Source organism: Cucurbita moschata, unplaced genomic scaffold (genome assembly GCF_002738365.1).
Source record: "Cucurbita moschata cultivar Rifu unplaced genomic scaffold, Cmos_1.0 Cmo_Scf00014, whole genome shotgun sequence".
Lineage (NCBI taxonomy): Eukaryota > Viridiplantae > Streptophyta > Magnoliopsida > Cucurbitales > Cucurbitaceae > Cucurbita > Cucurbita moschata.
Genome location: NW_019268530.1, coordinates 486637 through 501595, shown reverse-complemented (window position 1 = coordinate 501595; position 14959 = coordinate 486637). Strand labels below are relative to the sequence as shown.

General features: G+C 36.6%; 3 protein-coding genes across 11 annotated transcripts in view; 1 reads left to right on the top strand and 2 right to left on the bottom strand.

Moving 5' to 3' along the window:
* Positions 1 to 696: 696 nt before the first annotated feature.
* LOC111452011 (homeobox-leucine zipper protein GLABRA 2) lies at positions 697 to 4686 on the bottom strand. 2 transcript variants are annotated; one of them, XM_023092528.1, is made up of 11 exons: positions 4541 to 4686; positions 4186 to 4448; positions 3975 to 4092; positions 3254 to 3451; positions 2812 to 3189; positions 2623 to 2724; positions 2321 to 2533; positions 2080 to 2254; positions 1520 to 1791; positions 1323 to 1409; positions 697 to 1231 (listed from the first exon to the last, which is right to left on the bottom strand). In XM_023092528.1, exons 1-11 carry the CDS (start codon positions 4610 to 4612, stop codon positions 836 to 838), a joined length of 2274 nt encoding a protein of 757 aa, XP_022948296.1. In that variant the 5' UTR covers positions 4613 to 4686; the 3' UTR covers positions 697 to 835. The 2 variants fall into 2 exon arrangements, with proteins under 2 accessions (XP_022948296.1, XP_022948295.1); XM_023092527.1 differs by having other exon boundaries at positions 1335 to 1409; positions 4541 to 4685.
* Positions 4687 to 6165: 1479 nt separating this feature from the next.
* On the top strand, positions 6166 to 12179 carry LOC111452336 (probable plastidic glucose transporter 3). 6 transcript variants are annotated; one of them, XR_002712124.1, is made up of 15 exons: positions 6166 to 6599; positions 7259 to 7452; positions 7544 to 7634; positions 7741 to 7808; positions 7894 to 8026; positions 8322 to 8421; positions 8532 to 8644; positions 8772 to 8865; positions 9556 to 9709; positions 9913 to 10056; positions 10139 to 10207; positions 10591 to 10675; positions 10800 to 10914; positions 11381 to 11617; positions 11747 to 12179. XR_002712124.1 is itself a non-coding variant. In XM_023092996.1 (14 exons), the coding sequence occupies exons 2-14, from the start codon at positions 7359 to 7361 to the stop codon at positions 11382 to 11384; spliced, it is 1260 nt and encodes a 419-aa protein (XP_022948764.1). In that variant the 5' UTR covers positions 6166 to 6599; positions 7259 to 7358; the 3' UTR covers positions 11385 to 11520. The 6 variants fall into 6 exon arrangements, 2 of the variants coding, with proteins under 2 accessions (XP_022948764.1, XP_022948763.1); XR_002712123.1 differs by having other exon boundaries at positions 6167 to 6599; positions 7316 to 7452; positions 10139 to 10212; positions 10587 to 10675; XR_002712122.1 differs by having other exon boundaries at positions 6167 to 6599; positions 7273 to 7452; positions 10139 to 10212; positions 10587 to 10675.
* An 806-nt stretch (positions 12180 to 12985) lies between these two features.
* LOC111452340 (transcription factor bHLH68-like) overlaps positions 12986 to 14959 on the bottom strand; it is a 3368-nt gene continuing 1394 nt past the window's right edge. For all 3 annotated transcript variants that reach the window (XM_023092999.1, XM_023093000.1, XM_023092998.1), the window contains 4 exons: positions 14622 to 14687; positions 14394 to 14453; positions 13813 to 13857; positions 12986 to 13324 (listed from right to left, as the gene is read on the bottom strand). In XM_023092999.1, the coding sequence (XP_022948767.1) occupies positions 13193 to 13324; positions 13813 to 13857; positions 14394 to 14453; positions 14622 to 14687 (303 nt within the window). In that variant the 3' untranslated portion in view covers positions 12986 to 13192. The remainder of the gene's footprint in view (positions 13325 to 13812; positions 13858 to 14393; positions 14454 to 14621; positions 14688 to 14959) is intronic.

Sequence of the window (14959 nt, the reverse complement as noted above, 5' to 3'; positions counted from 1 at the left end):
TTTTTTTTTTTTTTTTTTTTTTTTTTTTTTTTTTTTTTTTTTTTTTTTTTAATGATTTTTTGGGTGTGTTTGGAGTTCCTTTTTATTGGAGATTTGATGATTTAGTAATGAGTTTTATTGCAATTAAATATCCACATTTGTTAAGGTTCAATTAAGTCTAACATTATCCTTTTTGAATAAAACATTTCAGATTTTTCCTAAAATTTTTAAAAGATTCGCTCGAGAAAGGATTTTACCTCTATAAAAAAATATTTTGTTCCCCATCTAATTGATCGAGATCTCGAGAAACCTCTTTTCCATCCAATGTGGGATCTCACAATTCGATGTTTTCACAATCTTAGAAAAAATGTTTTCTTTTCCCTTTTCAACCGAGGTAGGATCTCCCAATCCACTCATTTCGAGGCTCAGCATTCCCGTTGTATTCCCCTCTCCAACCGATGTAGGATCTCACAATCCACCCCTTTTGAGACCCAACATCTTCGCTGTATTCTCCTCTTCAACCGATGTAGGATCTCACAGTCCACCTTTTTCGAGGCTCAGCATCCTTGTGTTGTCCTCTGTAATCGAGGTAGGATCTCACAATTCACTTCTTTCGAGGTGCAGCATCCTCACAAGCACTCAATTCTCTCTCCAAACGACGGGGATCTCATAGGTAAAAAAACTTATTAGTTCGGGTAGGGCACAATGTGAAGCAAATAATAAAATATGGAAGTATTTATCCATTAAGCAAGTTATATTATCTCACCTCAATCCGCAAGCATTTTCCACACAAAACAAAGAAACCCACATGAGAGAAAGGAAAATAAAAGCTTTACTTACAATTATAAGATATCTATCAACAATCATCCTCACAGCATCCCAGGCTGCTTCTGATATTTTTCATCGTACAACAGACGATGCTTTTAACGTACTCAACCGAATCCACCGTGGGTTTTGCAGAGGGAGAGGCGTCGGTCACAATTTGGACGGCGGCGGTCAGCAGAGCGCCACCATGGGTATCCGAAGATTTGTGGTCCTTCTGGCGAGTGATGAGGAGGGACCTGGACTCAGCGCCGTCGGGGAGAATTGAAAAGCCCGATGGGAGGATTGTGAGGCTGCCGGAATCACAGCCTGTCATCACCGACTGCATGCCGGAAACGTCTACTCCGGAGTAGACTACCATGGATTCCGAGGAGTTTGTGGAGGCGTCTTGGAGAATCCACATGCTGCTGCTCTCTTTTGATCCTCTTGTCTGAAACAATTCTGTGCAGGTTAGCTTAGATTCTGATTATAATGAGACTTTTATTGTGTTAAAAAAAAAAAAAAATACTAAATTTGATTACTTGAATACTAACTGAGTTGCCTCGATCCTGCCCTTTAGCCAAATTTGCAATTGACTCAACTTTATCTCCACCAAACATGGCGTCCCACTGCAACGATATTCGTCCTTTATTCTCCTCTCTTACTGATGTGAGATTTCACAGTAATGTATGGACTAAAATCAAGTAATTTAGAAGCTTAAACTAATGAGTTATTTTACCTCGTTCCTTCGAGCTTCGTCTCGCAAGAAATGGAAGAGAGTGTGGGGAGGAACAGGCAGCCATAGAGAAAAAACTGCACATAAAATAACACCAATGGGTTCACCAGGGTCACTTAGATTTTTCCTGGAACAAACCCTAATGTCTTCCCCTGTTTTGCCCACAACTTTGGTCCATGTTTGGTAACTTGAAGCTGCCACTGCTTGGGAGAAGCTTGAACTCATTCTCTCTGCCAACTTCAAAATGCTTTTTCTTCCCGCCAGAGTTGCAACTCCTGATATCATTTGAGCTTCAATCATTCATGGTTTGAGACAGAAATTTTTGAATTTTTTTTTTTTTTTTTTTTTGTTAGGAACTACCACTCTCCATGATGATGGTATGATATTATTTCATTTGAGAGTAATCTCTAGTAGTTTTGCTTTTAGTTTCTCCGAAAAGTCTTGTAACAATGAAGATAGTATTCTCTAGTTATAAATTCATGATCGTGAGACTATTCCACCCAATAATCCTCTACCCGTTTTGTCTCATAATCAATTATGGAAGGAAGAATTAAAGGGCTAACCAGTTGAGTCTTTGATGGGGATGTTGGTGGCCATAAAGAAAGCAAGGCGTTCGCATTGGAGTTGAAGCGTTGCCATCCAATGTCTTGCTCCAAAGGCAGTGCCATTGTTGACTATGGTGCGGTACAAGTTATGAACTTTGGTTTTTTCACATTCCAAATGCTCCACCATCGTTACCTGTAAAAAGCACCATTATTTGAAGTTTAAGATTCTCAATACTCTAACATAGATCAAGACATATACCTTGCAATGGCCATTAGATTCATCTTTAATGATGCAACCAGAAGGACGTTTTCTATACTTCATCAACGAAGCATCGATATTAGTATCGTCAACGTTGTCGATCGAAACATCGACAATCGCCCATAGTTCAGCGTCGAGCTGCTTGCAATGACGTATAAAATAGATTTCTCTTGTGGGCACCAATGGTGTAAGCAGCTGCACCTCCACAAACATCTACAATAATGGCTATTTAATTGAAACAGCCAATTAACTCATATTGGTGACTTTGTTAAGAAAAATTTCTGATTTCATGAGGGGCTTACCAATTGCACTGCGCCATTCCAATTGGCAACTTCTCCATTACAAATAACATCAATTGTAGCTGCCTTTGAGATCATGGAAGGAAACATCTCCTTCCATTGATTCTACCAAATTAAACGATCGAACTATATGTTAATTATCGATGTATCTGTAAATTTATTATTTTATTCATGTTCTTATAGTCTTATTACCTCGTCCATGAAGCTTTGGATCAACCTCGAGGGCTCCATGAAGACGACGGTCGTGTCTCGAGAGGCTTCGATATGTCTTTTGAGCCAACAAGCGTTCGAATTCTTGACATGGAACGTTTTCAAGTACTCGTCGTAGTTTAAAATCTCTCGTCCTGTCTCGATACTACGGATCCAAAGTGGCTCGTTTGTGACAGCCATTGTTTTGAGCTCTTCGAGAGCTTGATGAACTCTCTCCATGATCCTCGACTTTTCGAGGCCGAAAATTCCAGTGTAAAAATCTAAGCAGTTTCGGTTTGCCTCTTGGTCGTTCCCGGACGAATATGAAGGTGAGATCGATGATTGCGAGTGTTTTCCGAGTGCTGCTCGTAATTTTTCGACCTGGGAATTAGAAGATTAGACAAGAAGAAGAAACCAAATTATTAGAGGGAGACATTGATATTACCTCGGCTTTGAGCTTAGCATTCTTAATACGCAATTGCTCCGTAGTTGTGAAGGCGGTATGGTCTTCAGCAGCGTTGGCAGTGCCACAATTTGGACAGCCAACTTTTTTCTTGGTAAGTTCTCTCATGGCTTTATTTTCTTCTCGAAGTTTCTCCATTTCAGCTTTTAACAATGTGTTTTCATGGCGCTCTTGAATAGCCTAATCAAACCATCCATTAAAACCCAAACCAGCCAGAACAACAAATGTTCATATCAACTTTCAACAAAACTCCCATGATTGTATCTTCACTTATATAAGGAAAATGGTTATGGCATTTTCTATTCCTGCAATTAACCAACGTGGGATTTCCTCCTAACAATCCTCCTCTCGAACAAAGTACACCATAGAGTTTTCCCTAAGGCTTATAGAGTCCTCAAACAAAGTACACCTCTTAAGTATAAGTACACTTTTTTACTACACCTTCAAAGATTCTGTTGACATAACTAAGTTAAGAGTATGACTCTATACTATGTTAAGGATCACGAATCTACTTAATGATATGATATTGTTCATTTTGAGTATAAGTTCTTATGATTTTACTTTGGATTTTTCAAGAAGGTAGGTATCATGGAGACGTATTCCTTGATTAGAAATCTATGATCCTTCTCTAAATGAACTAACGTGAAATTCCTTCCCAACAATTCTTAATAAAAACGAGATTAATAGAAGATTTTGCACATACTTTGATTTGGGTTCGACGATTTTGGAACCAAAACTTGACCTGCCTTGGTGAAAGCCCTAATCTCTTGCTAAGCTGCTGCCTTTGCTTCTCATCTGGGTGAGGCGACTCTTTAAATAGCCTACAAAATTATGAACCAAAAAAGAAAAAAAAAAATTCGATAACCCAAGTCCTAAATTATAAAAACAAAAACAAAACGTTGATGATGGATTACGCCTCCATTTCTCTGATCTGCTCGGTGGTATGCCGATGATATTTCTTCCTTCTCTTTACAAGACATCCACCATCCCCCTCTTCATTTTCCTCATGCACTCCTCCGCCCTCGAAATCGTCGTCCGATCTCGATCTCACCGGTCCCAAATTCTCGCTACTAACCTCCGCCGCATCATCCCGCCGCACTTCTCCGCTGCCATCGTCAACCTCCTCCATCTCAACATCGCCCTTCTCCGCCATCTCACCCCGGCGAAAAATCCCCGCCTCGAAAAAAATTAAAACAAAAGCAAACCCATGAAAGCGAGAATTTTGATAGGCCGAGAATCAAACCCGAAAATAGAGGAGAATATACTTACGAGAGTAAGAGAAAGAGCGGGAGAGGAGAAGAAATCTTTGGTGAAAGCGAGTCGATTATTATTGTTGGACATGTCGGCGAGAATGGAAGGTGCAAAAAGAAGGGATTGATTTAAAGAGAAGAAATTAAGATGCAGACAAGTGAAGAAGAAGAAGAGTAGAAGATTTAAAGGACATGACAACAAAATGGGTGAGCTCAGTGGGGTTTTGCTTTCTTTCTAGAGAGAGACTGGTAGAGGTTGACTGTTAGATATTTGCTGTAACAGAGAAGACGACTCAACTAACTTTTAACTCGTTTCAATCAAACATCCAACGGTATTTCCTGGTTTTTTTTTCCCACTAACGGCTTGTTAGTTCAAGCTACCTCCCAATTTTTATTTTCCTTTTTATTATCAACAAATATTATAATTAATTAATTAATAATATGAGAAGTTACCGAGAGTCAAACCAAAAGGTCAACACCAAACCCCATGACGTGGCAATATATTTTCAGGTGTTCGGATTTGTGCATCATTTTATGTCTCTCTATAATTAATGGGGTTGCGTCCAACTTTCTGTTTTCTCTCGTCCTTTCTTAATTTCCTCAAAACTTTGTTCCTTCAAACAATTATTTAAAGTTTTTAAAAACCAATAATTAAATTTATTCGATTTAATATTATGAAACTGTAATATGTAATTTCAAACTTGAGTTTAAAATGAACAAATTTAATATTTGAAGTTGGATCTCATCTACATTTCAACCAATATTACCCAAAATTCTGTTTTTTAGTTCCAATAATTATTGGGTTCAAGGTAGTTGAGAATGGTAGATAATGGGAATAAAAAATTTAAAAAAAAGGACAATTTTTGTAAGAAATCCGAATGAAGAAACAAAAGAAGAAGTAATGTTTTTCAATTTTTTTTTATTTTTCTTTTTATCTCTGTGTCTCTCTCTTCTACTTTATGTCTCTTTTTATTTGGTTTTAAAGCTGTAATGTCTAATCATCTCCTCAGCTAATGAGAGGAAAGACAAAATGAGAGAAAGACAAGGCAATGGAAACACAGAAAATTCAACACACAGCTTTTTGAAATCAGAAAATTCAGACTACAAACACTAAAGGGACAAAATAAGAAGGAAAAGACATGGGTTTGATCATAAATGAGGAGCTTTGATGTGGGTTAATGTTGTTATTTGATCATAAATGAGGAGCTTTGATGTGGGTTAATGTTGTTATTTGATCATAAATGAGGAGCTTTGATGTGGGTTAATGTTGTTATTTTTGCCTCACTTGTTGTAGTGATAATGAAGCTAATTTTGCTGTTTTTAATCATTTTCTAACCATCTTCGTATGATGCTTACTTAGACTTTTTTTTTTCTTTCCGCTTAAGAATGGAAAGAATCATTAATGACACAATATATGAGATCCCACGTTAGTTGAAGAGGGAAAAAGTGTCCTAAAGAAAACGAGTACCAACGAAGATGCTCAACCTTTGAAGGGGGTGGATTGTGAGATCTCACATCAATTGGAGAGGAGAACAAACTATTATTTATAAGGGTGTGAAAATCTCTACTTCTTTCGTGCACGTATTTTAAAAAAATTTGAGAGAAAGTTCTAAAAGAAAAGTAGTATTTTATGGCGGGAATGTGGGTAAGCGAATACTTTTATTTCATTGAAGTGTCGCGGTAGGAGTGGGCAATAAGATGGTTTACATGTGAGCGGAAGTACAGGCGAAGAATGGCAGCTCCGACAAACATGCACAGGTGTTAGCCCGAGAGACGAGTTCTCACGAGCTTTCAGAAGATCACCACATGATTCAGGAACCACTTCCTATGTCCTCCTCCTCACCGCTTTCAATCTTTTTGCACACCAACCGATCCATGCTCAATTTCCGGTTTGCTTCTTTTGCTTTCAACCTCCGGTGCACGCTACCACTCGCTCGCCTTCCCCGATTTCCAATGCCGAAATTAGTTCGTCTTCAATCGGAGCCCTCATCGCCGTTGCTCGAACCACTCTAGCCCTGTTCCGGCGCATTTTAGTCACTCTCTCGGCCCTCTCGCTTTCTTCTTCCGCGATTTTAGAGGTACGCGTCGTTAATTCTTGCCTCTCTCTGATTTAAACTCTAGATTATTTGCATTTTGCTCGTGTCCTTCGATGTGTGTTAAATTGTGCGGATGGTTTTATTTTTTGTACAGAAATTTATGTTTTAGGTAATTTGTATAGAATTTATAATGGAGAAGTATGTTAATCTTTGTATATTGAATTCATTGATCATTTGTACTGAGAGCTCTTTCTCTTAAATGTTAATCTCTGTGTATTGAATTTATTGATCATCTGTACTGCTGTAATAGACTCACGATTATAACAATTAAAGGTTCAATACGATAACTCTAATAATTTATAGTTGAAACGATAAATTGTTTTGTGTCGATCGGACAGATTATTACGGAATGTCAACGTGAATGTCTTCTTGTTCGTGTTTTTTAATCAATCTTGGGTCCGTATAGAAATATATTAACCTGCTGCGGCAAAGAAATTAAGAAGTATTTAGAAAAATAAATAATCGATAGTTATAAGGATACTCTGCATTCATGAGGTGTTTATTTTCTCTGCTAATTGTAACTGTTTTTTTCTTTGGACATTTTTTTATATCCTTTGGGATATTAAGGTCGACATGATGCCATCCTGTTGATACTCAGGATTTTTCATCGTTTCTGTTTTTGTTGCTTTGGTCTTCCTTAGCATTCCATTCCCAGGTGCTACTAGTCACCGAGTTCCTAATAGGCAGTTGTTCTACAGCTGGCCTTGAGGATAGATTGTTTATAATAATTAGAATTACGTCATGAGGGGGCGCCATGTTGTGGAACTGTCCTCGACACACAAACGTACAGCACCGAGGGACCATTTAAATGCTTCCAGTAAACAAGAGAGTCCAGGTGTGGTAGCAACGGTTCTATCAAGATTCTCATGATTTTTTTGTTGTCTGGAATTAGAATACTAACTTCTTAACATCTCAACATCTCTTAGAGCGTTATACTGTTTACCCTTCATGGAAACGCTCCTTGCGGCATGTAGTTGTAGCGACTCTTGCTTCATTTTTACTTGGATACCATCTTGGGTATGTCCTCAATCATCACTATTCCTTATATCATTTTTAATGTATCCTTATCGCTTGAATTTTTCAAATTGATTTAGTCAATAGTTATTTATCTTTGATGTTGCAGTGTAATTAATGAAACATTAGAGAGTATTTCTTTAGACCTTGCCTTTAGTGGGAGCACATTGGCCGAAGGTGATTACATAACCATTTATTTTAGTATTTTTATTTGTGTCTTTGGTTTTAAAAAAAAGTAATCTAGTTTTTTCCTTAAATAAAGGTCTCGTAGTAAGTACATCCTTAGGTGGCGCCTTTCTTGGATCTCTATTCAGCGGCGTGATTGGAGATGGACTAGGGCGTCGTAGAGCATTGCAGCTATGTGCATTACCAATGATAATTGGTGCATCCATGAGGTAAGCATTACGTGAAGCATCTTCCTGAGTAATTCACTCCTGGTACTAGATAGGCCCTCATGGGTAATTGATATTTGGCACCGATTCAAATGCTGTTTGTCATATTGATTCTTGTACACTGTTTTCTAATTTTGCAATTAATACATTTCTAACCTCATAAATATGTACCACCTCCCTCAGGTCATTTCAATAATATCTCCCAATATCAGGTTTTAAACATGCTTATCATATTACTGTCAATCTGTTAATTCAGTTTCGGCAGTAATTTTCTTCTTTTGCACAAATATGATTGCAGTGCAACCACAACAAATCTCTGGGGAATGCTTCTTGGGAGGTTATTTGTTGGGATGGGGATGGGTCTTGGCCCAACTATTGCATCACTTTATGTTTCTGAGGTACATAATATCTTGACAAGTTTGTACAGCTAGCCACACTCTGGAATTAAAATTAGTATCCCACCTTCAGTTTGCCTTGTTTGTAGTTATTCCATATTTATTTTGAGTAGGTATCACCAGCTTATGTAAGAGGAACTTTTGGGAGTCTTACTCAGATTTCCTTATGTCTCGGTCTTCTGGGATCCCTATTTATGGGACTGAAAGCCAAGGGAATAGTGGATTGGTAAGTAATTTCCGAGGGAATGCATGGTTGAAGACTACATCAAAATTTTCGTTTCATGGGCAGTTCATCAATTTGTCTATGAACAACAGTAGATAACACAGCTTTTCTGACTAGAAGGTTTTCTCAGGTGGCGGACTTGTTTTTGGGTATCTGTCATTCCTGCTGCTTTACTTGCCCTTTTGATGGAATTTTCTGCAGAAAGTCCTCATTGGCTTTTCAAGGTCATAATCTCATATGTAATTTCAACTGCCTCTTGGGACATTATCAACTCGAGTTTGAGAATTTACTTTCTTCATGTGCTAGATTGTAAATTGGTTGAGTTTAATCAAGTTTAGGGAATTACAGGTTCTTTCTCTTTCCTTCAAGCATGCACATATCTCACTAATTCCACATAGGTATACCATGTCATATCTTGTGTTTTAGTCATATACATATTGGTGCCAGGAATTCCAACTTAGGAAACCTTTTTTTATTTCTCAGTTTTCTTCCTTCTTGTTTATATTGGTAAATATCCCAAGGCTTTGATATCTTCCTATTCTACTTCATTTCATTGTTCATTCCACTGGCATGCTTCAATCAGTCGATCAGTTCCATGTGACACCACATGATACAATAATTACACCATTTACTGCCTCCGTCGTAATTTTTCATGGTGCTCAAAAGAATATAATTTCAGAATATAAGCAGTAATTTTAAGGGTAAATTCAAGTTATATAATCAAATTCAAATAATAATCTGTTTCTACAATCCTGCGTTGGTCCCTCATGAGTTCTATTGAATGAGTAACAAAATTGATGGTCAAGCATCTCAGACTCACATCTATATATTTGTTTCATGCTCTCCTGTTTGTGGACCATTTCTTGATTATGTTCTGAAGCGATCTCTAACCATCTTTTTTGGATTTGCTTCAGAGTGGAAGAACTGCTGAAGCTGAGGCTGAATTTGAGAAGCTTTTGGGAGGAGTACATGTTAAATGTGCATATGCAGAATTGTCGAAGTCTGATAGAGTAGATGACGCTGATGCAGTGACATTATCGGATTTACTCCAGGGCCGCTATTTCAAAGGTAAATGTACAAACAACGTAATCACTGATCAGTTAATAGTTTCTCACATATTTCTAACTCCTAATGAAACCTTTTTCTTTCTCTAAAGGTAAATGTACAAACAATGTAATCACTGATCAGTTAATAGTTTCTCACATACTTCTAACTCCTAATGAAACCTTTTTCTTTCTCTAAATTATTACATTTGCATGTCAATTTTGCAGTGGTTTTCATCGGTTCAATCCTTTTTGCTTTACAGCAGCTCTCTGGCATTAATGCTGTTTACTATTTCTCTTCTACTGTCTTCAAAAGTTTTGGCATACCTTCAGATCGTGCCAATATTGGCATAGGAGTCGCAAACCTTTTAGGTATGTCGGCTCTGACTGGATCATCTCCAGTTCAGCTATGAGATTATTCTGGTATATGCCTTTATTTCTTTTCATCCTTCAGGGACAATTGTTGCAATGCTACTGATGGATAAACTTGGAAGAAGGGTGCTGCTTCTTGGCAGTTTTTCAGGCATGGTAATTGTTCTAGTGCTTTTCGGGGGAAAAAAAATACTCTTCGATTTAGATAGATGTCTTGGCAGAAACTGAGTCTAAATTTCAAAACGCACTGTATCTTTTCCGCATTATTTCTTTTGTATCGTTATGAAATGTTTCTATAGGACTCTTTTTGGGTGTCAAGGATTCAAAACAGATGTATGGTTATGCTCTTTATAGCATTATTTGGTCCCGACTAAAGTTGTAAATTACACCTGTAACATGTATGAGACTGGTATAACTAAATTTGGTCAACCTAAAAATCCTATACAAATTTCTTGTACGTGAGACCTTGATTAGGTTTTACTTTCTACTAGCGTTTTGTATTTTTCTGACCTTACTGTGTTTGGTTCTAGGCAGTGTCCATGGGCCTCCAAGTGGTAGGAGCAAGATCATTTCCATCCAGCCCTGGAGCATTCTATCTTTCTGCCGGTGGCATGTTACTGTGAGTAATTATCATCTTAATAGTCAAATAAACTTGGAATGCTTAGCTAGACGAATGAATGTCGGATGTTTCAAAGAGAAGATTATTACCAGATGTTTTGACAAACACAAGGTGGATAATGTAGGTTTGTCCTGACATATTCTCTTGGTGCGGGTCCTGTTCCTAGTCTCCTACTATCAGAAATATTTCCTGGACAGATTCGAGCAAAAGCAATGGCATTTTGCATGTCGGTTCATTGGGTACTATGTTTCTCAGTTCAACCGATATGACTTTGTTTGGAAGTTTCATTTCTTTATTTATCTGCTGTGCTTCTTTTGATCTTTGCTTCCATGTCTGATTTTCGCTTTACAATCCCTAGTTGGAACAATAATTGAAAGTGGAAAAAAACTGGACCTCGATTAAAAAAAAAGCTGTCATATGTTCACTATTTATTAGATTGACATCCTCTTATGAGATATCAAAATTTATGGTAACTGCTAAACATCTTTACTAGTTTACTTTTTGCCCACAGAAACAGAATTGTTGTATTTGTTCTTGTAATAAAACTTAATTGGATGTTTGTTCTGTTTTGGCTTGTGCTTCCTTCACTGCTTATGAGCATCTCTTCTGTCTTCCCCTCGCATGCGAACACAAAAGAGTTGTGGCAATTAAGGGAAAAGAAAACTTGTAGATGTCTCACATTCTTGCTGGTTGGGACATGAACAGGTGATAAATTTTTTTGTTGGTTTACTCTTCCTGCCGTTACTGGAGCAATTAGGAGTCCAGATACTATATACAGTTTTCGGTACATTTTGCTTCATAGCAGTGATTTTTGTGAAGAGGAATGTATTGGAAACAAAAGGAAAATCACTTCAGGAAATAGAAATGGCACTTCTTCCAGTAGTGTAGAGGTATTTGATACATGGATCAAATCATCCTCTTCTTTGTTTCTCTCTGAAAATGGTAAGAGACAATAGTTTTACAATTATTTACACACCTAATATTCTACCCTCATGGTTTTCTGATTTTTCTCCTTCCGAAACATTGTACAACTATATCAATTTCTGTTGATCTTCCTAACCTTCTTTTCAGGGAGGAAACAGATTCATTCAATATTCCTATCATCATCTTGCATATGTCCTTGTTCAAATCGAGTGATTACAAGATCATACAACGGCATCAAAACTTACAGCTTCTTAACTTTCGCCAAATCGCTTTCTAGAATGGTATCGATTTTCTTGAGGGCTGTCTTGTCTTTTTGACCTCAATTCAGGTCATTGATTATTTGTCTATTTTCACTTTTTTTTTTTCTTTCTTTGCCTTGATATAATGAAAAGAAAGTGCACAAATGCCATGGATCACAGTTCAAAGTTTTCTATTCATTGATTATTTATGTAACTTGACCTCTCTGAGCTTCAAAGCCGATGATGCCTATGAGTACTCGCAATGCTGCAGGTTTATATAACGTATGGCTCTTCTTTTTTTTCTTTTCTTTTGTGTTCAACAATTAAGAAGGATTCCAATATCTGTCCTCTTAGTCACTATCTCTTAGTCCAGTCAGATTAACCTTTTGATTTAATTTAAGCGAAATGGTGTTGCACATATTTTACCCTCAAATTTGAAATTACAGGGTAAGATGATGACAAAATATATTGTTTATTTCTTTCTGGGGACAGTTAGTATGTCTGTATGAAGATTTACTGATTGGGTTGTTTTGAAGGGACGTGTATTGGGTGGTTGCAGTGTAGTGTAGATTATTTTTTTTTGTCACTACCTATTGTTGTGATGTTGTTGAGCCATCATTGCCAGAGATGTAGCCCCGTAAAAATAATGTGGTCAGGATTGTGATTGAGATTGTGCTCTTCTTCAGATTCATTTTTTGGAATCAGTTTGAATGGTTTCGATTTGAAGATTAAAATATTCCAGTTTTTTCTTTTTTCTTTATTTTGGGTTGAAATGTCAAAATCAAAATGATTTAGAAGGAATTAAATGTCCATATTGTGAACCTATCAACTTTTTAGGATTATTGATTAAATATCAACCTTTCAGGAAAAAAAGAAAAAATTTATGAAAGTGTAATTGTTCTATTAGTGAGAAGTTTTTACATTTTTATAAGAAATGTTTCATTTTTTATTCCAACGTATGTGGTATCTCACAATCTACTTTGTAAGGGTCAGCGTTTTTGCTGGTAAGTAGCCTAGCTCTAATAACATTTGTAATAATTCAAAGCTATCTCTAGTAAATATCGCCTATTTTTGTCCGTTATTTAAAAAAGAATAATTATTGTGGACTGTAAAGAAAGAAAATAATTCAATCATTACGTACAATGAGCAAAGGAAATGGAGACTAAAATTAAATTGGTTCTGCTACTACAATTTTATCACAGGAATTGGGAAGATAATGAAGAAGAATTTAAAGGACGTTTATTGAAAAGAAGGGGAAAAAAGTTAGCATTAATTCCTAATAATAAATATAGAGAAAATGATAGCAGGAATTAGCATAGTTGTTTGATTTGTATGGGTGCAGATAGCGAGGGACTTAGAAGCTGCCATTGTAAGCTTGAGCCCAATAATCAGCTCCGTTTACGTCACTTTGTACATGTTGTGTACAAGATACAGGTACCAAACAAAGCCCTCTACTCCTCAACGCATTTGCTTCTTCATCCTTTTCCTGTTCATCAATAATATACTCCAGATAACTTTTATATTCGTGTCTGATAAATTTATGAACTTTCAAACTTTTATATCTAATACATTCTCGATAGTTCAACCTTTTTTAAAATATTAATGAATTTGATGGGTGAAAATTTGAAAATTGGGTCTCTTTTGATTTTGGGTCAAAGAGATGAGTTTTAAAACAGTTGAATTGGTTTAGGTCAAACTATTGGACATCCTTTATACATAAAAGAAAAATCAACAAATTAACTATATTTCATATGCCTATAATCCTCTTTTTTCCCCTAATAAGCCTATAATCCTAAATATGATAATGAGAATGATGGGTTTGTAGGTGGTAATAAACTGATAAGCCTATAATCCTTTTGTTAATAACCCTATAATTCCTAAATATGATAATGAGAATGATGGGGGTTTGTAAATTGGTAATAAACTTACAGAAAGAGATTGTTGAACTAAAATAAAAAAAAGATTAGAGGTGACCTGGGTAGGAGGTAGTTTTCTTTTCAGGGTGCTGTCGTTGAAGAGCTGCAATGGCCAAGAAAGCAAAATTTAAAAAATAATAATAATAATAATAATAAAGTTGCAATTTTGAGCTAACCCTTTAATGATTCCAAAACAATTAGGAATTCACAAAGAATGCTTTTAGGTAACTTTTAAATAATGCTAAAGTTGTATGAAAAGCTGAGAACCTTGTTCTTTCATTTCTTTCCTTTATGAATAAAATACAGTTTTTATTTTTTTATTTTTATATATAATATTTTTAGATGCTTTCATTTGAAGCCCCTCTCTCTTTTTTCTTTACTTGATAGATCCAATAAAGCATAATACCTAAGCAGGGTCTTCAGGAAATTCAAATTTTCTTCCATTTTCAACTTCAAATTCTCTCAATTTTTCTCTCATTATTCAATATTCTCTTCATAACATAAGTTTTCATGTCTTCTCAATATACTTACAAAAAGACAGAATTTTGGTCAAAGTTTTCAACTTTTTTCAATTTTAGGGACTTTGGTAATTGGTAATTGAGAAATTTCAAGTGGGTTTTGGATAAAAGACACACTTACAAGTTGATCCGTCCTTGTGGGTTCTGATGAATTATTGCCTAAATATGGAGAGATGAGAGCCTGAAATATATATAAAAAATATATATATAAAAAAAAATTTTAAAAAAAAAGTGAAATAAAAATCAAAGCTTGGAAGAAGAAGAAGAAGATGAAGAAGCATTATTATATTCAGAAAAAATGGAGTAGAATAAAAAAGAATGAAGAAGTTAGGTATGTATAGAACTTGACCTCAATTTGATTGTGAAGGAATCTAACATACCCAATAGCCTCTGACAAGACAGAAGCAGTGTCAGTCTGCAAAACACACAAAAAAAGGAACAAAAAAAAACACCACAACATGGGGAGGTATTCTTTTAAGGTTATGAACAACAACAACAACAACAAAATACCAATAACAAACTGGAAATAAGGTTTTTTTGAAGTGAAGAAGAGAGTTCAGAAACCCCCCCCCCCCCCCCCCCCCCCCCCCCCCCCCCCCCCCCCCCCCCCCCCCCCCCCCCCCCCCCCCCCCCCCCCCCCCCCCCCCCCCCCCCCCCCCCCCCCCCCCCCCCCCCCCCCCCCCCCCC